The sequence below is a fragment of the Mesocricetus auratus genome, unplaced genomic scaffold, assembly GCF_017639785.1.
Source record: "Mesocricetus auratus isolate SY011 unplaced genomic scaffold, BCM_Maur_2.0 Super-Scaffold_100024, whole genome shotgun sequence".
NCBI lineage: Eukaryota > Metazoa > Chordata > Mammalia > Rodentia > Cricetidae > Mesocricetus > Mesocricetus auratus.
This window is the reverse complement of record NW_024429205.1, coordinates 24,359,888-24,384,912: the sequence shown is the minus strand read 5'-3', so window position 1 is coordinate 24,384,912 and position 25,025 is coordinate 24,359,888. Positions and strand designations below refer to the sequence as shown.

General features: G+C 40.3%; 1 protein-coding gene across 4 annotated transcripts in view; it reads right to left on the bottom strand.

Annotated features, from left to right (window-relative positions):
- Positions 1–2,549: 2,549 nt before the first annotated feature.
- Positions 2,550–25,025, bottom strand: part of Spast (spastin) — a 45,535-nt gene continuing 23,059 nt past the window's right edge. For all 4 annotated transcript variants that reach the window (XM_040730750.1, XM_040730751.1, XM_040730748.1 and 1 more), the window contains 13 exons: positions 24,535–24,722; positions 22,998–23,131; positions 22,304–22,397; positions 21,770–21,844; positions 20,746–20,817; positions 18,597–18,672; positions 18,307–18,398; positions 17,856–17,935; positions 15,651–15,693; positions 13,734–13,813; positions 10,811–10,881; positions 6,581–6,621; positions 2,550–5,472 (listed from right to left, as the gene is read on the bottom strand). In XM_040730750.1, the coding sequence (XP_040586684.1) occupies positions 5,350–5,472; positions 6,581–6,621; positions 10,811–10,881; positions 13,734–13,813; positions 15,651–15,693; positions 17,856–17,935; positions 18,307–18,398; positions 18,597–18,672; positions 20,746–20,817; positions 21,770–21,844; positions 22,304–22,397; positions 22,998–23,131; positions 24,535–24,722 (1,169 nt within the window). In that variant the 3' untranslated portion in view covers positions 2,550–5,349. The remainder of the gene's footprint in view (positions 5,473–6,580; positions 6,622–10,810; positions 10,882–13,733; positions 13,814–15,650; positions 15,694–17,855; positions 17,936–18,306; positions 18,399–18,596; positions 18,673–20,745; positions 20,818–21,769; positions 21,845–22,303; positions 22,398–22,997; positions 23,132–24,534; positions 24,723–25,025) is intronic.

The following is a 25,025-nucleotide window of genomic DNA, read 5'->3' as shown; positions in this document are numbered from 1 at the left end:
GCCAGAGCATCACAGAGACACCCTATGTTAGAAAAAAGGAGGAACCCCTTAAAGATCGACTACGTAGTTAAGTCACAGCGGTCAGAAAAGACTTTTCAGGTGTTTTATTAGTGTGTGCAGAGGGCAGTGAAGCCTTGGAGTTCATTGCTTTGTATATTTTGTTCAGAGTTATTAACACAAAGTGGGCTCAGGGATTTGAACTCAGTCTTCTTGATTGGACAGGAAGTACCTGTAACCACTGAGCCATCTCTCCCTCCAGTCCTTCAGAAGAGCTTCTTCAGGGAGGCAAGATTAACAATGATTTTTCCCCCCAGGCAGAATAAACTAAAGCAAGTATCTCATTGAAATGGTGTACTTTGAGATCTGAAAAGTGATAGAATTTACTCTGTTAAAATCTGGATCATGACTTCACCACAATATGTATTGATTGATTTACACAACTGTAAAGTCATTTTTAATGAGAATATGTCTTAGGTAGCCCAGGCTAGCCTGAAGTCACTATGGAGTTGATGATGGCCTTGATCCTTCTACCTTTTCCTGGGGATTACTGGAAAATACAAACACAGCCCACTAAAATATTTTCAAGGAAATGCGCCACAGGAAAACAGGTGGAAGAAAAACCCAATGAAACTCCAAGCAAACTGTAGGTCCTGTTAAGTCCCCTTGGACTGAAATCCAGTTAGTGAAAAATACACAGTTGCATTTCATGGTCCTGCCCACTTCTGTCCACTCCACTGTGGACTAATTTCCTGATTCTTGACTGCCATACTAAACGGTCCATCATTTTAGGCGACCTCTTCCAGCCACTTGTTTTGACACCCAACTCTGCGTTACCACAGGAGCAATGATTTGAACTGCAGATGGAGATAAACCAGCAGATCTCTGACTGTTATCCCAAAGTCTTGCTTTCAAGACTGTCCTTGGCCGGGCGGTGGTGGCGCACGCCTTTAATCCCAGCACTCGGGAGGCAGAGGCAGGCGGATCTCTGAGTTCGAGGCTGGGCTGGACCGATAGCCTCCAAAACAATACAGAGAAACCCTGTCTCGAAAAACCAAAAAAAAAAAAAAAAAAAAAAAAAAAGGACTGTCCTTGGTTGGTCTATTAATGTAGACTTAAAGCAAGTTTATTCCTACATATTTCCTAACAAATGCTTTCTGATGCTGGAGAAAGTAAATACAGGGGAGGAATCTTAAAATCTGCATTCTGGGGCTGGAGAGACGGCTCAGCAGTGAAGAGCACTGACTGCTCTTCCTGAGGACCTGGGTCCAATTCCTAGCACCCACATGACAGCTCACACCTGTCGTAATTCCAAGATGTGACAAACTCACAGAGATACATGCATGCAAAATATCAATGCAAATGAAATAATTTTTAAAAAAATGACTGCTATAGTTAGGAAGACTAATTTTTTGAAAATCTGAACTTCTTAAGTGTGTTGGTATATTTTGTCTATTTGGGAGAAATTCAGGCATTACATTTTACCTGTTTCTCATATGTATTATTTTCTCTTCTTACAAGTACTGATACTGTCCACTGCCTCAAGCCATCCTTGTTCTGCCTTCTCTATGACTGGTTTAGCATTAATTAATCTGACAGTGCTTGTTTGGAAGCACATGTACTAAAAACTGGAAGAACATCTGATAGCAAAATTAAATGAGTGAATAAAAATGAAAAAGAATCCCAGCACTTGGAATCAGAGACAGGTAGATCTGAGTTCTTGGCCAACAAAACAAACCAAAAATGAAAGAGAAAAGAAAAAAAAAGCCAGGTGTGGTGATGCATGCCTTTAATCCCAGCACTCGGGAGATAGAAGCAAGCAGCTCTCTGTGAGTTCGAGACTAGCCTAGTTCTAGGACAACCAGGACTACACACACACACACAAAAAAAACCTTGTCTCAAAAAACCAAAACAATATTTGATATGACTTGTTACTTTTTCTTGCCAGGTTTTCCTTTGATTTTGTAAGTTCTTTTTCTTTGAAAGTTAGGATCTATTGTCTCTCCTTTTCAGTAATTAACATTTTCAAGGCATCTACTGTTCATTTCCCAGAAGTGTGTGATATGTGCATCTTTTTCCATGTATTTTGATTGTAGACCACATAACTTTGCTTTGAATACTTGGATTCTGTTTTCTTCTAAAGAATGCTATCTACTCAGGATTTAGACTATTAAGAAGATAACCACAATACCATGAAGTTAAATTGTCAAGAGTTTCAGTTACCGGGCGCTGGTGGCTAACCTATCCTGTGACTTTGCAAGATTTCCTTTATTTTCAGGTGACTCAGAAGCCTGAAATACCTCTTCATCTAAACATGTCAGCTACATTCTGCTTGAATTTTATTTTCAAATGAATTGCACAAGCTGAGAACTGACACATAAGAGCGCTCTTCAAATGCACGCATTCTTGTCACTTTGGACTAGCTTGCGTTGCTCTCCCAAACCTTCTATTCATTGCTTTGTATATTTTGTTCAGAGTTTATTAACACAAGAGTTACAAATAGTTCATCAAATTGCAACCTCAGAAATATCAAAGATTCAAACTATAAAAAATTAAGGCAAAACAAAGTTTATCATTTATTTACAATAAAATTAATTAGGATAAAAACCCACTTTATGCAGCTGTGTGTCCCCTTAAAGTCATTTCTTTTATAGAAGTAAAAAGTTAAGACTAAAATTGAGACAGACATTTAAAAGAAAATCTTCTGCCTTTAGAATCCGAAAAGCAAAGTATAAATTCAATCTACAAAAAAGTTAATTTTGTATGTATGACACACAAACAGTTTACATTATAAACAGAGAATGCCACATATATTTAACTTAAAATTCTGTTTATCTTGTTACACCTGAAGCACAAAAGGACAAAAACAAATTCAATTGGCTTCTAGTCTCAGAAAAGCTTTGTAGCCCTAGCAGATCTGGAAAGATGGTATGAGGCTTTCCTTTGGCTCAGTCAGCTGATTAGTAAGTTCACCGAGCATACAAGGACTCTGTCACGTTAGCAGGAAGAACACACCAATCCTTCCTTTGTTGGGGGGGGGTTTCCAGACAGGGTTTCTCTGTGGCTTTGGAGCCTGTCCTGGTCCTCCCTCTGTAGACCAGGCTGGCCTCTAACTCACAGATCTTCCTGCCTGTGTGTGCACCACCACTACCGGGCTCAAATCCTTCCTTTTTAAACATCATCTTGAACAGTAAATAGAGCTCAATGTAAAATCTAAAATTAATATTGAACAAAATTAATATTAATTTGGAAACTGTCTCTCCTTTCTGAAAAAGAACAAACCCTCCCAGTGTGGGGTGCACACAGGCAACCCAGCACTTGGGAAGTAGAGGAGAAAGATCAGTTGATGGTATTCCTAGGCTTCTCATTGAATTCTAGGCCAGCTTAGGCTCCATGAAACCCTGTTATAAACCTGGGTCCTAAGACATCACAAAAAGTGTTCTCTGACATTAGCTGAACCTCCTACCTGATGAACAAAGGAGCTAATACACACTGACAGTCACACAGTAATACCTTTGACTCAGCAGTTTAGATTAACTTGACTTTTTTGTCTTTTAAGCACATGAAAATTTTGTTATCTCTTAAAACCCTTCCCAAAGAATCATAAACTAAGGATGACTTTAAAGGCCCTCCTGAAGCCTGTCTCAATACATAAATAGTGGTGATGCTATCAATCCCTTTCTAAATGAAAACAAACTGAACTTTCAGAGCTTTCCTGAAGATGCTGCACTTCTCATCACAGGCCTGAATCTTCAGTATTCATAACTGATGCTCTAATGTCTGAGAACAGACAGTTAGCCAGTACCAAACAGCTTTGGTTTAAATTTGTTCTCCTATTTATCTAAACTTTTCATTTTTATCATTCAGGGATGTCTAAAGTCATGATTAAAAGCACAGCTATAAATGCTATATGCTTCTAAGAAATAATCCATCTTCTAGGCTTAGATAAATCTTTAACAACACCAAGAGTAAAATTGAGGATTTATGTCTTTATCATAAAATTTTTATCTAGGGAGAGGGCCATCTTTCTTACATGAAGAGTTGGTGTTACTACCACAACAATATTCTTTCTACCCATGATATTTTACACAGCATCATTTAAGCACCAAGGAAAAATTCTGTAAACAAACTTTTAACCAGTAAACTAAGGGCAAATATCTATTTGCCTTGATACAATTCTTAAAAGGCCACACATGAGCCTCTACTTCCTATAATGCATTTTTATAATAAAAGTCCAGCCATACTTATGCAAACAACAAAGAATTACTATACATTTATGGAAACCAAAAGTAGACAAACAGACTAGAGCTTTTTAGTTAAAAAGTAAGCACAGGAAACCTATAAAATATATGCTGTGTAGAAAAATTTGGTACTTTCAGTTTCGTGGAAGGGACGGTAATTAGTAAAAAGATGGTGGTGCCACTGGCATTTAGTGATTATGCTGTTAAGAAAGTAGTAAGCACTAAACTAGAAATGTTGTTCCTCCTAGTATGTCTCTTCTCTCACAATGGTGCAAATTATAGCAGTTAAAAGTGGCTCTCTAAAATACCAGCATAACTCCAACACAAAAAATGGATTTCAGCTTGAATAAGTTAAGTCTACAAAGGATTTCTGACATATTGGAAAAAAAATACTGCAGGGCACACAAGGACTGATCTACATGTTACATGACAGAGTGACTCAAACCTTCAAACCTTTGTTGTGCCAGATTTTCTCTGTGGCTATTACAACACGAAGCCGTTTGGCAGCAAGGCAATAAAATAGGAAAAACAAAACGTGGAAAGACGGTATTAGCAGTTTACTGTATGTATGTCAAGGTTGAAAAAAGCCTTAGTGTAGCTCTTCCTTACTGCAGATGGGAAAAGGTTTCCATTTGGCACACTGGAGTTGGTAAGAAAAGCAGAAAGAACTCCGAGTACTTGGTATTCCAATCACAGGGAGCTAAGGTGACAGCAGAAAGGAAACCAGAAAATAAGAGAGTGTAAGAAAAACAGGAGACAGACAACAGCCGGCTCTCCCTGTCTTCCAGTCACTGTTCTGGAATACTTTTACACAATATACAATTTATTATTTACATAATGATTACTATCAATAAAGAACCAGAATCTATTTTTGCTGTGCTCTAACTAACAATGCCTACCGAGAAAACCATGACCACCAGGCAAGAAGGCCTTAAACAAAAACTCCATTCACATTGCATATTTTATTTAGGTCTGTCTTCTTGTTCCTCTTCAAGTTTGGTGCACAAAAAAAGTCCTGTAAACGAAGTCTGAGTTCCTGCAGCTGATAACTTCTCTGAAGCTCATGTTTCTGGTTAAGTATAACGTTCTGCGGGCTTACAAAGGCATTCCTTTAAACAGTGGTGTCTCCAAAGTCCTTGTTCCAGCGTATGTATGCTTCTAGGGTTTGAGGACTCACACTGCGTTTTATCTTTTTTAAGGATTCTGTGAAGTCAGATAGTCGAATATTTCTCATCTAGATTTTAAAAAAAGTGACATAAAAAAGATGAATACACATAAACAATGGATTAAAATGGAAATTTGTCAATTTTATACGATATAGACATATTCTTAGAAAATCATGCTTTTCATCTAAATATATTTTTATATTACATTTTTATATTGCATATTAGGCAAGTTTGCTATATAATAAAAATGTATGCCAATGCACTGTTTATTACTAAGTATACTGAGTAAGTGTACTGATTTGAATGAGAATTGCCCCCCGCCGTGACCCAATGTATTTAAACACTGGATCTAAAGTTGGTGGAACTCTTCCTCTTGAAGGAAGTTTGTCACTGGAGGTGCTCTCTGAGGCTTCAAACCCAAATGACTTAAGGACTGGCCCATGCCAAGTCCATGCGTCTCTTTCTGCCCTGCTACTTGCTGACAAAGACATGAGCGTCCAACTTCTGCTTCAGTACCGTGCTTTCCAGCTACCATGCTGGTCACAGTCGCTAGTTTTCTAAGTGACCTTGCTCATGATGCTGGGTTACAACAGGAACATAACTAAGACAACAACCCAACAGTTCCGTAAGACTGCACACTGGTCGCCTTCTATTTACCACAAGTATATCTGCTAAGTTGGTGCCAGGTTCATCCCCAAGGAGAAGGGATAGTCACGTAAGCGTGCAGTGGGATTGCTGCTCATGTCAGATGCTTGCACATGAAGCTGCCTACTGTTAGTATTGCTGAGGTCCCACTCCAGGCCTTATACATGCAAGACACACTATCACTGAGCTCCACTCCTAGGTACCCCCCAACACTAAACCAACTTCTCATTCAGTGCTTACATAAATTGGTAAGAGAAATGACGGTGCATTTTTTGTTTTGTTTTATTTTTTGAGACAGGGTTTCTCTGTGTAACAGTCCTAGCTGACCTGGAACTTGCGTTGTAGACCAGGCTGGCCTTGAACTCATTGGGACTAAAGGCGTGCATCACCACACCAGACTGTAGATTTTCTTAACCATTACTAAATACAGCATAGTAACTGATTTTATAAGCCTTATATTGAAACATTGCCTTGTTTCTAATGAAAAGGACTAGAGGATGCAAATGAAGAAAATCATAAAACAGTATGTACCTCACTGGCAGACATATTCTTCACCTGCTCTGGTTTCAGTTCTGTAAAACATAAATTAAGCATGTATAAAAACATTCTGAAGTTTAAGTTTCTTTTTGGCAAATAAAAGTACAATGATCTAATAGTACCCGTGTAATACAAATCATTAAAGCCAAGAGAGATTCACATAGAGAGCTCATAAAGCTACAAAGGAGATGTAAGCACTTAATTTCTTGCATATGCCCCAAATAAATTTATAAACTTAAAATAGAACTAAAAAGAATATAACTTGTTGGTTATAAAAGATCTTATTGTTGTTGTTTTGTTTTTGAGACAGGGTTTCTCTGTGTAGCCCTGGCTATACTGGAACTCACTCTGTAGTCCAGGCTGTCCACGAACTCAGAAATCCACTTGCCTCTGCCTCCTGGGTGCTGAGATTATGGGCACGCACCACAACCACCAGGCATAAAAGATTTTTTAAAATTAATATATGTGTATGGGTGGTATGTCTTGTACCACATGCACACCAGAGGAGGCCAGAAGAGGGCACTGGAATCCCCTGGAGCTATAGTTGATTTTAAGTTGCCATGTGGGTGCTGGGAATTGAACTTGGGTCCTCTGTAAGAACAGCCAGTTGGCCAGGTGGGGGTGGCGCACACCTTTAATCCCAGCACTCGGGAGGCAGAGGCAGGCGGATCTCTGTGAGTTCGAGGCTGGGCTGGACCGACAGCCTCCAAAACAATACAGAGAAACCCTGTCTCGTAAAACCAAAAAAAAAAAAAAAAAAAACAGAAACAAACAACAACAACAGCAAAAAACAAAACAAAAATAACAACAACAAAAAAACCAGCCAGTTGTTTTAATTACTGAGTTATCTCTCTGGCACCTAGATCTTTTTTAATCACAAAATTTTGTTTTCTTCATAACCAAATGTTTCCTTTTTTCCCAAAATTTTCTGTTTTTTTGTTTGTTTGTTTGTTTTCGAGACAGGGTTTCTCTGTGGCTTTGGAGGCTGTCCTGGAACTGGCTTGGTAGACCAGGCTGGTCTCAAACTCAAGAGATCCTCCTGCCTCTGCCTCCCGAGTGCTGGGATTAAAGGTGTGTGCCACCAGCGCCCGGCCATACATTTTTCTAATTACTAAAATATCTATAAGATGCAACAGGGGCTGAGACTGTAGTACAAGTAGGTGATAATTCTAACATGAGGCCTTCAATCCACAGCACTGCCAAAGAAACAAACTATCCAGTTATCTTGCTCCTTAGTCATTATCAAGAACTGATACTTCAGAGTTGATCTGCTAATTTCTTTTCCATTTCTACTTTTTTGTTTTTCGAAACAGGGTTTCTTTGTATTATTTTGGAGGCTGTCCTGGAATTCGCTCTGTAGACCAAGCTGGCCTCGAAATCACAGAGATCCGCCTGCCTCTGCCTCCCGAGTGCTAGCATTAAAGACATGTACTATCAACGCCTGGCTCCTTTTTTAATTTTTTTCAGATGTTGTAGTGTTTGCATGCCTGTTTCCTGCAGAGGCCAGAAGAAGGTATCAGAGCCCAAGGAACTGGGGTTACAGATGGCTGACAGCTACCTTGTGGGTGTTGGAAACTGAACCTGGGTCCTATGGAAGAGCTCTCTAAACCACTGGGGCATTGCGTCAGCCTCTGTTCCCCATTTCTATTCCTGACTAAGAATAAAAGTTCCATTCATTGCTCGGTGGGTGCTTAGTCTTATTTATTTGCTCTGCAATTCTCAGAGGGAAAACAGCATGGAGGTAGAAACTTAACAGATTCAGCAAGTCAAATCTGATCAGTTACACTTCTCATTGGAGAATCACTTTCTGTAAATTAAAGTGTTTCAATCAAATGAAGGAACATCAGGGGCTAACTTTATTTTTCTGGTATCCATTTGAATCACACCAGTGGATGCTTTTTGAGAAGATGCAGACTCTGTGGGTCCCACCCACGGGATGACTGCTTCCAGGGGGTGGGACAGTGTTCCCATCATGATGGTTTCCAGCCTTAGGGTCTTACTTCTGGGAGATACTTCTGTTGTGAAGGACTCTCCACCTCATGGGGGCTTGTCTTTGGGAAGTTCAGAGGCATTCCGTCTACAAATGTGGGCTTCTAACAGGGAGCTGGAAGTCAGTGTCCCTGTGAGGACCTGGAGTGTTTTGTAGATCAAGACTTGGGTTGGATATACGTCCTGCTATCATGTTTATGTATATGCAGTGTCTTTGGGCTGGGAGACATTATGTGCTGCTGATTGCTTCCTCGGATTCCAGACAGTCAGTTTGACCTTTTTTGCCATTCACGAGACAGGGTTTCTCTGTATTGTTTTGGAGGCTGTCACTCCAGCCCAGCCTCGAACTCACAGAGATCTGCCTGCCTCGGCCTCCCGAGTGCTGGGATTAAAGGTGTGCGCCACCAACGCCCGGCTAAAGTCTTATTTTATTTCTATTTTACATGCATGTCTTGCTTATGAGATGAGTGACTACTAGTGCATGCAGAGGCCAGAAAGTAGGCTAGATTCCTAGAACTGGAGTTGAAATGTGGCCCTGGGAATTGAACCCCAGTTCTCTCAAGAGAAAGTCAGTGCTCTCAACTCAGCTATCTTCCCAGTCCCCCTCCTCTTTCTTGAGACAGACTCTCATATGCAGCTCATACTGGCTAACTTTAAACTTCCAGAGATCTACCTGCCTCTGCCTCCCTAGTGCTGGCATTAAAGGCACATGACACATACGTAGCTGTAAAGTTTTTTAAACTATTACCTTATAACTCTGGTTTAAAAAAATTATTGTGATTATACTATATTTAATACCCCTTATATCCATCCACAAGATATGTGAATATATACATATGAGTGCTGCATATGTGTCTTATAACAGCTGGGCATGGTGGCACATACCTTTAATCCTAGCACTTGGGAGGCAGGTAGATCTCTATGAGTTTGAGGCCAGCCTGCTCCATACAGTGAGTTCCTGGATAGCCAAGACTACGTAGAAAGACTCTGCCTCAAGCAAACAAGTAAAACTAAAGTCAATATATGCAACATAAATACTGTTTTATTTTATATTATATGCACTGTATGTGGATGCCTATATATGAGATAAAGAAATAAAATTTTTATGATTGCTGCTGCATTTATTAAATACATTCTGATGGGGGAAACCTGACCATTTGGGCAGCCTTTCCATTTAAAGCCTACTTTGTATCAATATGCTCTAACTTAGTGTTGTTTCGTTTGTACACCCATGAGATACACTTACATACCAGGTAGTAAGACTATTTGTAGTCACTATCACTGTTCTTAAAACTTATGAAGGCATCTACTACAGCAGTTCTTCATCTAAAGATTGCTGTGTAAATTCCTAACAGGGGCATCATATCCAAACTCAGGGCTGCATGGTGATGAAAGGTTTCAGACAGCAAGAAAAGGTTTTAAAAAGGGGCATGGTGAAATGCTCATGGGTTATTTTCACATGTTCTTTAGCCTGCTTTACATCTTAAAGATTTACTATTATTATAATTCATCATTATGTGTGTGTATGGTGCTGTACGGGTGAAGAGAGGCTCCAGAGGAATTTAGAGGCACTGTGTCTCCCTGGAGCTGGAGTTACTGGCAGTTGTGAGTCATCTGACATGGGTGCTAGGAACTGAACTCAGGTTCTCTCAACCTAGTTTTGCATTTTGAAAGTTGTTAATAAAGAAAAGACGAGGAGCATGCAACAGAGAATACCTTTTCCAAAAAGCCTAAACTATTTCCTTTGATCTATTTCACAAAAAAATACCTACTGACTTCTACTCTAGATAATGTTTTGTATCAAACTTTGTACTAATACAACTTTATTTCTTTTACACTGATGACTCAGTGGATAAGAGCACTGGCTGCTCTTACAAGAGGACCTGGGTTCCATTCCTAGCTCCCACATGACAGTTCACACTTGGCTGTAACTCCAGTTCTAGAGGATCTGATGCCTTCTTTTGACTTCTGTAGACACTGCATGCACATGGTGCAAATAAATATGAGGCAAAACTCTGGCGGAGCCTTTGATCCCACCCAGCACTCAGGAGGCAGAGGCCAGCCTGGTCTACAGAGCAACTTCTAGAAAACCAGGGCTGTTACACAGAGAAACAAACAAAGGCAAAACTCTCATGTGCATAAAATAAATAAAATGTAAAACTATGTATCTTTCAAGAGGCTAGACTTACAGGGTACCATTCATAGCTCTAGTGTTTCAAATGCTTTCATACTTACCTCGGATAGGGCCCAGGGCTGCATCTTTTGCCAAAGCTGTTAGATCACTTCCAGAGTACCCATCAGTCATTCTGAACAGGAAGCAGGAGATAGCAAGTTATCTTCCTTGCAGATTAAAACTTTCCTGTAATCCCACATCTCATTAGGTACAGGAAGAAGCATCACAAGCTTGAGACTAACCTCAACTATACAGTGAGACAAAAAGTCCCAACAGAAAGAACACACAAAAATCCCTACATGAGAGGTAAGCTAAAGTTACACAGCTTGATTTTTCATTCTTCTAAAATATACTTATGTATGTGTATGTGTGCCTGCTTGTATGTATGCACAGAACTGTGTGTGCACACGCCCATAGGCCAGAAGAAGGCATGTATCCTCTGGGGCTGGAGTTACAAGTGGTTGTGAGTCACCCAAGTGGGCGCAGGGAACTGAACATAGGTCTTTTGTAACAGTAGTCAGTGCCCTTAACTGTTCAGTCATCACTCCAGTGCCATGATTTAATTTTTTTAAGGGTACAGGAAGGCCCATTTAAGGACAATACAATCTAAAATTCACTCCTTGTAACACCTCTAATTTTCAGCATTAGAGAACCATTCCTTTAAATCAGTCCAACCTGAAGCCTATGTGCATCTGCAGACAGCTATGAATGAGGCCAACATACTCATAGATGACAACGTCACATGCAATGTCAAAATACAGAACACCTCTGCTTTAAGGTAAGTTATACTGAGGCAGGTCACATAAACACATCACCTGGGAAGGTCAAATTTATAAGCTATTAGTAGCAAATCAACACACAATTACTTCTTTTTCTTTTCTTTTTTTTTGGGGGGGGAGGAGATTGAGACAAGGTTTCTCTGTATTGTTTTGGAGGCTGTCCTGGAATTTGTTCTGTAGACCAGGCTGGCCTCGAACTCACAGAGATCCACCTGCCTCTGCCTCCCGAGTGCTGGGATTAAAGGCGTGCACCACCAATGCCCAACAACATTTTTCTTTTTCTAAGAAAAGGGTTTTTTATGTAGCACACTACCTCCCAAGTGCTGGGATTAAAGGAATATGCTACTATGTCCAGCCACAAATACTTGTTTGGTAAGTTAATTAGTCTCCTTACTGGCAAAGAGTACCCCCTTAATGAGGTGAGACCAAAAAAATGTGGATTTCTTTAAATGAGGGCAGAAAAGATAAAGCAGTGTTTGGCATCTGAAACAATTGACAAAGGAGGCACACCTGAGTAGGATGCCTCAGCAGGGGGAGGAGCCTTTTATGGGCATTTAGGAGCTCGATATTCTTATGAAATTACAATTCAACCACTTAAGGGATTTTGTTTTGTTTGTTTTCTGGTTTTTCAAGACAGGATTTCTCTGTGTAGCTTCCAGAACTCGGAAGGCAGAGGCAGAGACAGGCTGATCTCTGTGAGTTTGAGGTCAGTTCCAGGACAGCCAGGGCTGTTACATGGAGAAACCCTATTTGGGTGGGTAGAGGGTGCTGGGCTATATGCTACATATTAGTAAGACTCTGTCCTTTAAATGGGGTTCCCAGAAAAGGCCTCACTGAGAAAACAACTCATTTTGTTTTATATTCATGGCCAGGCTGGCCTCAAACTTGCTATGTATAGCAAGCATAACCTTGAAGCCATCCTCCAGCTACTTGAACTATTCCTGCCTGCGGTCAGTGTCTACTTAAGTACCCTGAAAAAGTATTTCATATGTAGTCTACCATTTATCAGGCTCAGCTCCCCTCCCCTTACCCTCTCCTCAGCCTTACTGCACAATTCAGTTCAAATAACGAAATACTGTTATGAGTGGGCTTACTACAAGTCCCAAATCTTTGGTATCTGACCCGCTTGTGATCTGATAATGCCGCCAGTCTTCTACAAGAAGCCCCTGACCCAGTGCTCCTGTTAGCAAGTGTCTGTCTAGTAAGCGTCATACTGAGGCGACAGTAAAGCAGCAGCACTGTTTGGGAAGGGACGCTGACACAGTCACCTCTCAGGAACCAGGGTCACCAGAGAACCGCCTCCAGGCCATGGTAGGGCACCGAGGAGGGATGGATAAGGCAGAAAGAAGGCAGTCTTAAGGGAAGGAGGCGCTTCCTCATGAGGGAACGAGAAGAAAAGGCCCGAGGGATGGTCTTCAGAGGAACCACCCAGTCACCCCCAGCCACATATGAAATGCTTGTGATGGGGTCAGAGTAGTCTCTAGCCTTCACTGCAAGACACGGCAGTGAGAGCTGCTATTCCTATGTCACGGCCTTCTGGGTGTTGAGATTCTACTGCTTCTAGCTTCTAGCTCCTGAGTGCTTGGAAAAAGGTGTGCATCACCACACTCAGCTTCCCTATGTTTAAGAGTATGTTTTCAGATAAACAAGTTTATGTGATTCTACCTACCACAAAAGAGCAACTGTGTATGAAAATACCTGTGCTGCTCTCAAATATGAAAGGATTTTACTTTTCAAATTATTTTAGTATTATTTAAAAGCTTTATTTATAGAAAGACTATAATGTCATTAGATACTTAGTTCAGGTCTAGTATAAGACAGAAATTAAAATTCCATTATATCAGGAAGAGGAGGAAGAAAACAAAGGAAGCAAAAGACAAGAAGTTTTGTGGTAAATGAACTGCTCAATTCTTTAAAATGCTTGTCTTACTCAAACAATTTTTATATTAGCTCATTTCAAACAGCAAAGAAAGAGAAATCTTTACAAATGGATTTTTTTTTTTTGTTTGTTTTTACGAGACAGGGTTTCTCTGTATTGTTTTGGAGGCTGTCGGTCCAGCCTGGCCTTGAACTCACAGAGATCCGCCTGCCTCTGCCTCCCGAGTGCTGGGATTAAAGGCGTGCGCCACCACCACCTGCCTGAGAAATCTTTACAAATGAAACAGATGCCGTAAGACAGATGAATCAGATGAATAACACCACTCACCTAGCCAGTTGTGCAAGTTCTTTTTGGGTCAGTGGACTTCCTTGTTTACATAACAGGTTTTTAAGGAGAAGCAATCTTGTCTGAAAGTAAGTATGAAAGAATGATCAGTAAGGACCAACTTGATAACAGAATTATAAAAAACTAAGAATTAGCTTAATGTAATATTCGAGAATCAAGTCCTGATTATTTCTGCCTGTTAAATATAAGAACAACTATCTGTGAGAATTAGTGAGGGAATTTCTGAAGACTCCAGATAGAGCACTTGATGTTACTATCAAGCATGCTAAGGGCCTGAACTAGAGAACTACAGCTTTTTACAGAGATTTATTTATTTTCATTTACATGTATGAGTATTTGCCCAAATGTATGTATGTGGACTACAAGTGTGTCCTGGCCCACAGACGCCAAAGAATGGTGTCTGGTCCCTGAAAGTAGAGCTATGGATGGCTGTGAGCTGCCATGTGGGTATGGGAACAAGCCCACAGGGCAAGAGCAGCAAGTGCTCTCAACCACTGAGCCATCGCTCACGTCCAAGAAATTCAATGTTTTCTAAAAGGTTTATTGACGTGTGATTTTAAATAGTGAGAATTTCATATATTATAGGAATATAATTCAAATGACTTCCAATTATGCAGAACTACAAAACCATTACTATAATAAAAATTTACGTTATTTGTTATCCTGGAAATTCACTCACGCCTGTTGGCAATTAATCCCCATTCCTACCTAAACTCCTATCTGATGGTATTTCTAGAAATCTGTTTTTCCAAATACTTAATTGAAAAGGGAAAAAATTGGGGCAAGAGAGACAGTTCTTCCAGAGGCTCCAGGTTTGATTCCCAACACCTACATGGCAGCTCACAACTATCTGTAACTCCAGTGTCAGAGGATCTGATTCCTCTTCTGGCCTGTCTGGGACCCAAATACACGTGTGGTACACAGATAGACAGCAGGCAAAACACACATTCACAAAACTTCAAAGACAAGTAGGTAAATAAAACAATAAAGTCAAATAATATATAGTTAGTGTGTATATGGCTCCTCTCCTTTATTATAGTTTTTGAATTTTGTTCATATTAAAGAATGTAATATGTACAGATAAGAATTATTTTCAGTCCTGTGGATCAAGCCCACAGCCCTATATATGCTTGACAAATGCTCTATTTCTAAGCTACATCCCAAGCCCTAGATAATGAAAATATTTTTTTTTTAACTAAATAGCACTCATTAACTGGGCATGCCACATCTGTTTATCCATTCAGCAATTGATGGACTTTTTTTTGTAGGTTGAGGCTATTATTAAGACAGTTGCGTTAATACTGTTGGACCATGTTTTCCTACCATGGAGAAGTTTTCATTTCTCTTGGATAAATGCTCAAGAATTGCTGGGTCTTCTTTAAGTTTGTGGTTATTATTTTAAGAAACTGACAAGCTTTCTTTTTAAGATTTATTTATTTAATTTTTTTTTTTTTGGTTTTTCAAGACAAGGTTTCTCTACGAAACAGTCCTGGCTGTCCTGGAACTTGCTCTGTAGACCAGGCTGGCCTCAAACTCAGAGATCTCCCTGCTTCTGCCTCGAGAGTGCTGGGATTAAAGGTGTTCACCACCACTGCCTGACTTAAGATTTTTATCATATTTGTGTATGGGCATTTTCACTTGTATGTATGTATGCGCACCACATGTATGCACTGCCCATGAAGGCCAGAAGACAGTGTTGGATCTTCTGGAACTAGTCACAGTTGTAAACCCCCAGTGGGTGCTGGGAATTGAACCCTGTACTCTGGAAGAGCAGCCAGTCAGTGCTCTTAACTGCAGAGCCATCTCCCCAACAGAAGAAAATGGCTATACCACAGAATTACAAATACAATATTGTCAGGATGGCACTTTAATAAAAAATAGAAATATGAATATGCTTACCTCCTCATTTGGTAAAGACACATATACCCGTTTTATGAAACGCCTGTAAAGTCAATTAGAAATATAAATTTGAAATTATAGGCAACTCAGATCAAATGACAACTGACAGGAAAAAGCCGTTAGTATGCTATCTGAAGCAACTAAAAGCTCTTTCTGATTATTACTATGAAACGGTATTCTCCTTTTTTTAGTGTGGGTGGCTTACCTACAATTGACCTACGACTTTACACATGCTAGACAACCCTATTCTGCTGCCCTTCTTTCTTACTTTATCTTAAGACTTATGTTCATTAAGATGCCCATGTTGGCCAGGCGTTGGTGCCGCACTTGGCAGGCAGAGGCAGGCAGATCTCTTGTGAGTTCTCATATGGGGCTATATGAGATCCTATTTCAAAGACCCAAAGATATAACAACAACAACATCATCATCATCATGGCAGGCAGTACTCAGGAGGCAGAAGCAGGTGGGTCTTTGGCTTAAAGGTCAGCCTGGTCTATAGAGGAAGTTCCAGGACAGTCACAGATACATAGTGAGACCCTGTCTCAAAAAAAAAAAACAAAACAAAAACAAAAAAACAAACAAAAACAGCCGGGCAGTAGTGGTAGAGGCAGGCAGATCTCTGAGTTTGAAGCCAGCCTGGTCTATAGAGCGAGTTCCAGGACAGCCTCCAAAGCTACACAGAGAAGCCCTGTCACAAAAAACAAAACAAAACAAAACAAACCACAACCCCCCCCAAAAAAACCAAAACCAAACAAACAAACAAAAACTGCCCAAACTCCAAAAGCAAAAACACAACAACAAAACAAAATCAATGATGGTCAATGAGTAGAAGTACTTGGTGTCAAGCCTGGTGACCTTACTTTGACCTCTACATCATGGTAGAAAGAGCCAGAGGACTCTGGGAAGATGTCCTTAATTTCTGTGCACACACTCATATGTGTGTGCATTTTTCACCCAAATAAATGTAATTTAAAAAAATGGCAGGGAAGTTGCACCCATGAAATTTCAATATGATTGCCTAAAATGGAAACCTGAAAAATGACACCACCAATTGGCATGAAACGTGGATGGGAAAAATCTCGCATGGCTCGATGCCTAGATGAAGAGCTACAGGAATCAATGCTGATGAAAGAGGGAGAAACAGTCTTCTTCAGGGACAGTACACTAAAATAATAACAATAAAAAGTTCTCCAATCCCATGCAGTCAGATACATGTGAGCAACACTATGTGAACTCGGTAGGAGGTGTGTGTGTGTGTGTGTGTGTGTGTGTGTGTGTGTAGAGAGAGAGTCAGAGAGAGAGAGAGAGAGAGAGACACAGAGAGAGAGAGAGAAAGAGGCAGAGAAAGAATGAGAATGAGTAGAGAATACAGGGCCATGAAAAAGAAAATCAACATGGGTTCAAGACTTCTACCCTGCCAATAGCCAGTTACAGAAGCAGCTATGTAATGTTATATATAAATGCCTTGAGAAAAAGAAATCTAGGAACTGAATACAGAGCCAAAGATTTTTTTCCTCCGGCACACAGAGTTAATTTGCTCAAACACTCAAGAGTTGAGAGCAATTCTGAGAATTCTGCTTTGATCAGCTTCCTACAAAGCCTAGTAAGAGGCTAAGGACTGCTGTTAGGTCCCAGCACTTGGGAGTCAGTGGTAGGCAGAAATCTGTGAGTTTGAGGCCAGCCTGGTCTACAGAGTGAGTTCCAGGACATCAAGGACTACACAGAGAAACCCTGCCTTGAAGGGGGAAAAAGGAAGGTAAGGAGTGATTTTAGACTTCAAAGTTAATGTAATGCAATGTAAAAGAAATGATTTATCTAAATGTAGTCTGTAGAGAATAGTTTTAATAATGTCCTAGGTTTGACCTCATTTGCTATAGTTGACATCACCAGGACAGCGGACAACACAAGGAGGACAAATCATTTAGTTTCAACGCTGTGAATATAGGATATAAGAGGTAGGTGAGAGGGCTGGAGAGATGGCTCAGCCTTTAAAGCGAGGCTCACAACCAAATGTAAGAGGTAGCTGAGATGACCCTGAGTGTGGTGGCACGCTCCTTTAGTTCTCGTATTAGGAAGGCAGAAACAGGCAGATCTGAGTTCCAGGCCAGCCAGGGGTAAGACCTTGGTACCCTCTCCTTCAAAACAAAACAAAATAAACAAACAAACAAATAAGAAAAAGCAAACAAAACAAAACGCACTCACTACCTGAGAACGGCTTCATCAAGCTCTTGGGGCCTATTAGTTGCACCCATTACAAGTACTCTGTCATCTCCAGCAGATTGCACCTGCAAGCCAAAACGTTTTGTCAGTGTTTTAGATTTAAAAAGGCACTATACAAACACCTATTTAGATAGTTTGGGTCATGTAGTAGCAAAGTATACATATTAAAGTATTGCCACAGTAAAAAATATAACCAGTGGCTAGAGAGATGGCTCAGGGGTTAAGAGCGCTTGTTGCTCTTACAGAAGGTTGGGTTTCATGGCTGCTCAGAACCATGTGTAACTAGTTTTGGGGCTCTTATGCACACTTCTGGCCTCAGTAGGTTCCTAAACACATATGGTGCACAAAAACTCATGCAGGCAAATGCACAAACACATACAGTAATTTTAAATCTTAAAAATATGTATCTGCACATATACAGCTTATCAATACTTACACCATCAAATTCTATTAAAAATTCAGTTTTGAGTCGTCTACTAGCATCGTGCTCTCCTTCTCTTCTTTCACACAAAAGACTATCGACTTCATCTAGAGGAAAGGCAGAGAGAGGGTTTAAGACCAATCCAGGTAAGTCATCTAGTATTTATCTAGTTAGTACTTACTAATGGTTAGTCCTGCTGAATTCATATTTTAAAAAAGTTATCCTTCTGAATAGCTTTGAGCAAACTTCTCATACTTGGAAAATGGGATTTCATAAATGTTCAACTTAGTTGGGAAAGTACTTACCTATGAAAATTATAGATGGTTGAAGTTCTCGAGCCACAGCAAAGAGAGCTCTCACCAATTTCTCTCCTTCTCCCACCTACAAGGAATGACACATTCTTAAAACATATGAATGCAACAATATTCCAGTTTTTGTCATGACTTAAAATTTAACTTCATGATCTCATGATATATTCCAATGCTGTAACAAAGCGTAGAATTTTAGAAACCACACTATTTACTTTTTCAAATTAAGGCTTAATGTGAAATATTTCAATCTTACAGTGTACCAGTTCCATACATACTATAAACATCCAAGACAGAACTATTCAGAGTGTGTATGTATGTGCGTGTGTGTACACTATATGCATATAGTACCATTATCTTGGTGCTCTCTCTTTTTGAGACAGGGTCTCTCAGTGGCCTAGACTTCAGTAAGTCAGCTAGTCTGGGCTGACCTATAAGTTCCAGAGATTTGGCTGTCTCCATCTCCCCAGCTGGAATCACAAAGACAGGCTACCATGTCCACCTTTTTTAGTGTGGATTCCAGAGCTCAAACTCTGATCCTCATACTTGTATAGCAAGAACATTATTGACTGAGTTAGGTCCCAGTTCTTAAACTCTGCAGGTATGGCTGCACTACCCCCTAACTGAATACCACTGGAGTCAGAGGAAGGAAAAGTAGAAAGGAAATCTAAACTGTGATATAAAGCAATAAAACAAAACAAAACAGAAAAGCCAGGCATAGTGGCATATGCTTTTAATCCAAGGCCTCGGGGGCAGAGGCAGGAAGATTTCTATGAGTTTGAGGCCAGCCTTGTCTAGAGAGTGAGTTTCAGAACAGCCAGGGCTACATATAGAGACCCTATCTTAACAAAACAAAAAACAAACAAAACAAAACAAACAAACAAACAAAAACACCCAGGAGAAGCCTTATGTCATACTTTAGAGTCAAAGAGCAGGGAATAGCCGGGCACACGGGAGACAGAGCCAGGCAGATCTCTGTGAGTTTGAGACCAGCCCGGTCTACAAGAGCTAGTTCCAGGACAGCCTCCAAAGCTACAAAGAAACCCTGTCTTGAAAAACCAAACCAAACAACAAAAAATCCAAAAGAGCAGGGAATATTCAATTTACTGTAAGTCCTGTTCTCACCCATATCTCTCTAGATAGTCACATTAGGGAGCTTAAGTAGAAGTGATGGTATTTATTACAGCCTAAATTATATGTTGCCCCCAAACACACTGGAGTCCTAGCTTTAGTGTTTATAAATGAAGACTCTACTTGGAAACAGCATCCTTACAGATGGTCAAATTAAGCTGAGGTCATTAGGGTGAGCCCAGATATTACAAGAGACTCTCATGTGATAATACAGGAAGATGCATTTGCAAGCCAAGCACTTCCAGGGACTGTCAGCATACCAGAAACTAGGAGGCCTGCGACACACTCACTGCTGTGGCTCCCAAGAGGTATTATGACTGTTAACACTTAAGCCTTGCACCTCCAGTCTTCTCTGTATTCTCACATCCTATTTGTTTGTGCAATGTTTCTGATATCTGACCAGTCAACCTCAGCACTTCGTTAACCTAGGCCTACCAAACCATGACAGGATTCAGCAATGCAATTCTAATTTTAAAATAGCTAAAAAGTAGCCAGGCGTTGGTGGCACACACCTTTAATCCCAGCACTCGGGAGGCAGAGGCAGGCGGATCTCTGTAAATTCGAGACCAGCCTGGACTACCAAGTGAGTTCCAGGACAGCCTCCAAAGCCACAGAGAAACCCTGTCTCAAAAACCAAAAAAAAAAAAAAAAAAAAAAAAAAAGCTAAAAAGTGCACTCAATTTTCTACCTTGAAGAGTAATACTCATTATGCATAAGTATACAGTCATAAAACTCATAGAAAAATAATTTTCTGTGTTATCCTTTTATTTAAATAGCATTTAAGGCAGTAATTTAAAAACATCACAAGAAGCCGGGCGTTGGTGGCTCACGCCTTTAATCCCAGCACTCGGGAGGCAGAGGCAGTCGGATCTCTGTGAGTTCGAGGCCAGCCTGGTCTACAAGAGCTAGTTCCAGGACAGCCTCCAAAGCCACAGAGAAACCCTGTCTTGAAAAACCAAAAAAAAAAAAAAAAAAAAAAAAAACAAACAAAAAAAACCACCACAAGAGCACTTACGTATTTTGAAGTTAAGCTTGCAGCACTTATATTGAAAAAGGTGGCATTAGATTCTGCAGCTACTGCTTTTGCCTGTGAGATCAAAAGAGTAAATTTGTTAGCTGAACGTCCTGATCTTTTAAGACAGCTACATCTCATCCCAGAAGTACCAGGGCAGAAGCGTGATGTGACTCTCAGCATCGACTAAGACAAGTCTACACACTACGCTTCCTTCCCAGGGAAAGATCCAGGGCCGACTTCTCTTCTCTTGGCAGGAAGATAGTGGCCAGAGACACAGGCAAGGGGAGCTGACTCTTCTCCTGTTGGGTTTGTTCTTTGAGAGCACATCTCACTCTGTAGTCATGGCTAGCTTGGAACTTATGGCACAGCCCAGGCTGGCCTTGAACTCAGTGAGATTCTCTTGCCTCTGCCTCCCCAGTGCCACCCACCATGCCTTTAATATCTATTTGTTTTTACAGCTCAGAAGAATTATACAGAGAGAGGTATTCAGATTTTGGTTTAAAAAATCTCTGGGCAGGATGAAATGACAGACTCTGGAGATCCTCCATAACGGGCCTCACCCTCCCTGGGGATCGGAGTGGAGATTGGGTGAGGGACGGGGGGCCTGGTGGGAGAGGCAGGAGAGGAGGGAAGGGAGAGGGAGCTGAGATTGACACGTGAAGCAAGCTTGTTTCTAACTTAAATTAAAAAAGGAAGGAAAAAAAAACCTCTGGACAAAGGACAATCAAGGAAACCAACAGTAAACTAACTGGTCAAACAAACTTGTTACGATGGAAAAATTCCAAGTGTCACTAGACAAATCCTCAGAATAGGAAGATAAGCTCTTCTGCAAAACAAAGCCAAAACATGCTACTGAGAGTAACACATGGTTTTCCATTTATTTTTGCATGAAAACTACTTTAAAAAGTCAGGAGGTATATTACAATTAAGTCATAAATAATAGGTTCAGAAACAACACAAAGCTTCTTTTTTCATATGAGTCCTACTATCTCAATAGCATCCTCGGCCTTGATAACATTCTTACCAGCATTGTTTTTCCGTTTCCAGGTGGACCGAAGAGTAACAGCCCTCTGGCAGGAGCTCTGAGTCCTGTGAACAACTTTACAAAACACCAGTTACAGTCTTGATTCTAGAAAGCTAATCTAGATATGTCAAGTATTTACCATTTGTTACCTAAAAATATCTTTCTTTGGGGAGTGGGGTGGGGTGTGATAGAGTCTCACTATGTATTATACAATTATCTACTTTTCTCATGAAAGTTAAAATGGATTCAGAATTTCTTAAATCCATTCTTATCTCCTATAACAAGTTATCAACAGCAAATGAGAAAGCCTCTTGCGAGGGAGGAGTCAGACATGTCATGCTATCTTATGGCCCAGGCTGGTCCAGAATTCACCGTGGAACCCATTCTAGCCTCAAGTTCAAGGTGCTCCTGCCTCAACCTCTTCAGCTGGGTGCTTGGTACATCATCCCCAGACTTTAATGTTGGTAGTTTTTAAAGTACTGAACTTGGTATTATTTAATATGAACAAATCATTTGATAACATAAAATCCTTACCTCAGGCCGCAGAGAAGGAAGAATAACAATTTCTTGCAGTGCTTGTTTTGCCAATTCCTGACCGGCTATATCATCAAATTTAACAGCTGTCCCACTAAAAAATAGAACACCAGTTAATTTCACAACAGAAATATGGTTCAGCTTCTTCACTGTGGTATATAAGCCTAACATAGTCATTTTTATGTTAACTGCGAAACTTGTTTGTTCACAAAAATCTTCAAAACTGGGGCTGGAGAGATGGCTCAGTGGTTAAGAGCACTGGCTTCTCTCCCAGAGGGCCTGGGTTCAATTCCCAGCAGCCACATGGAAGTTGACAACTGTCTAATTTCAGTTCTAAGGGACCCACACCCATACACATAAAAAAAAAAAAGACAAATAAACAAAAAACCGCTGTCATAGCCAGGCAGTGGTGGTACATGCATTTAATCCCAGAACTTGGGAGACAGAGGCAGGCAGATCTCTGAGTTCAGGGTCAACCTAGTCTACAGATCAAGTTCCTGGAGTTCCAGACAAGCTACAAAGAGAAGCCCTGTCTGGAAAAACAAATAAAAAACCAAACAAACAAAATAAAAAAATCTTCAAAACTACCATAAAAATTAATGATGAAAGTAAACAAAATAGTTATTGTATATCACACATATGTATTTTACAAATAAAAATAAGAAATAGAAACTGAAATGCTTGGCAAACTTACTTGTCAACAATTTCATTCATTATGAGGTTTGCCAGGTTGCTGTCCACATTCCTGAAATTTTTCAAGTCTTTCTTTTTACGAACAGCCATTGTGGGTGTAGAAGGTTTGTTGGTTCTGTTTGCTTTTGGATTACCCTTGAGGGACACAAAAATTTAATGTGAAACAACCTAGACTTTTCTCTCCTAAAGGTTGGTGGATTTTAATAGAAATAGGAAACAGGAAGCTGGAGAGATGCTCAGTTACTGAAATGGTTGGTACACAACATTGAGAACTGGAGCTCAGGTCCTGAGCACTCACATAAGCCAGCCCTGCGCTCATCTGTAACTCAGCTGGCAGGGTCAGGGACGGGTGGCTCCCTGGAGCTCGCAGAACAACTATTTTAGCAGAAGGTGTGAGCTCCAGGTGCAAAGTGATGAGGAGATTATCTGAAGTCTACTTTTGGTCTCCATACACAGGCAAACACAAGCAAAAAAAATGTAAGACTGCAAAGATTGAGTATTTAACCCAAAACATTTACTATTGAACGGACATTTGACATGAAGAAGGCTAATAGATTTTATCCAGATATTCAATTGCTAAAAAAGACAAAGAGGCAAGGCAGTTAAGAGCTTTCACTGGAACATCAGGAGGAATGATGTCAGCATTCACATAACATCCCAGTTGTCCTGTACATGCCTATAATCCCAGTTCTGAAGGCAATGGAAACCAGAAGACTGCCAGGGCCCGCCAACAATAAATAAGCTCTAGGTTCAAGGGCGGGTTCTTCCTCCAGGGATAGACACCCAGCACCCTCTCTAGCCTTCCACGGTGAACACACACACACTCTCTCCCCCAACCCAAAGTTTAAAAGAAATATCACCTATCTTTGACTTTTGTTAGAATTACAACAAAAATCTAGGTATGTTAATATTCTAAAATTTGTAAACTCTAGCTAGTCGGTGGTGCATGCTTTTAATCCTAGTACTCAAGAAGCAAAAGCAAGAGGATCTCTGTGAGTTCAAGACCAGACTGTTCAAAAGAATGAGTTTCAGGAAAGCCAAGGCTACACACAGAAACCCTGTCTTGAAAAACCAAAACAAATAAATAAGTAATAAAAGTTACATAATTTGAAATAATTCTAAAACTAGAATTAAAATGACATAAAACATTATACTGAAAAGACTTGGTAAGTAAACAATATAAAATTCCTAATTATTCTAAAAGGAACTAAGATTTTAATAGCAAATAGTTTATGTAAATTAAAAATTAAATTTAACTTTGTGAGCCGGGCGTTGGTGGCGCACGCCTTTAATCCCAGCACTCGGGAGGCAGAGGCAGGTGGATCTCTGTGAGTTCGAGACCAGCCTGGACTACCAAGCGAGTTCCAGGACAGCCTCCAAAGCCACAGAGAAACCCTGTCTCGAAAAACCAAAAAAAAAAAAAAAAAAAAAAAAAAAAAATTTTTAACTTTGTGGAAACCAATCAATTCTATAAAGTGTAACTAATACAACAAGGTTTTGTACTTGCAACACGCAATTACAGTCTCTGTCTAGAGTACCTTATGCATGGCACCTGCAGGCCCAGGTCCCTGTCTTCCTCCAGAAACTGTGGATAAACCGCTGCAACTAGGCGCCCTGTGGTGGCCTGAGAGGCCCGTGGGTCCACCTTTCATGACTGTTTTTGATCGAGGCAATGAATTACTAGCATGTGTTGCAGGATCTTTCTTCTTTGGAACTGCTCCACTTTCTATCAAGGAAAAAAACATACAGCCATCATGATTAGAAACTTTGACTATACGGATAAAAGTAATAGTAATAATTTATAATATTTACCACAACCAAAAAAACTAACAAATTTGCAAAACAAGGTACCAGCAGTTTACAATTTGTATTTATTACTACTGTGTGTGTATGTATATGATGTATGTATGAGTGTGGGCGGGCACACATGTCATGGCACATACAGAAATCAGAAGACAATTTTCTGACTTTGGTTCTCATCTCCTGCCATGTGGGTCCCAGGAGTCAAACTCAGGCCATCAAACTTGTG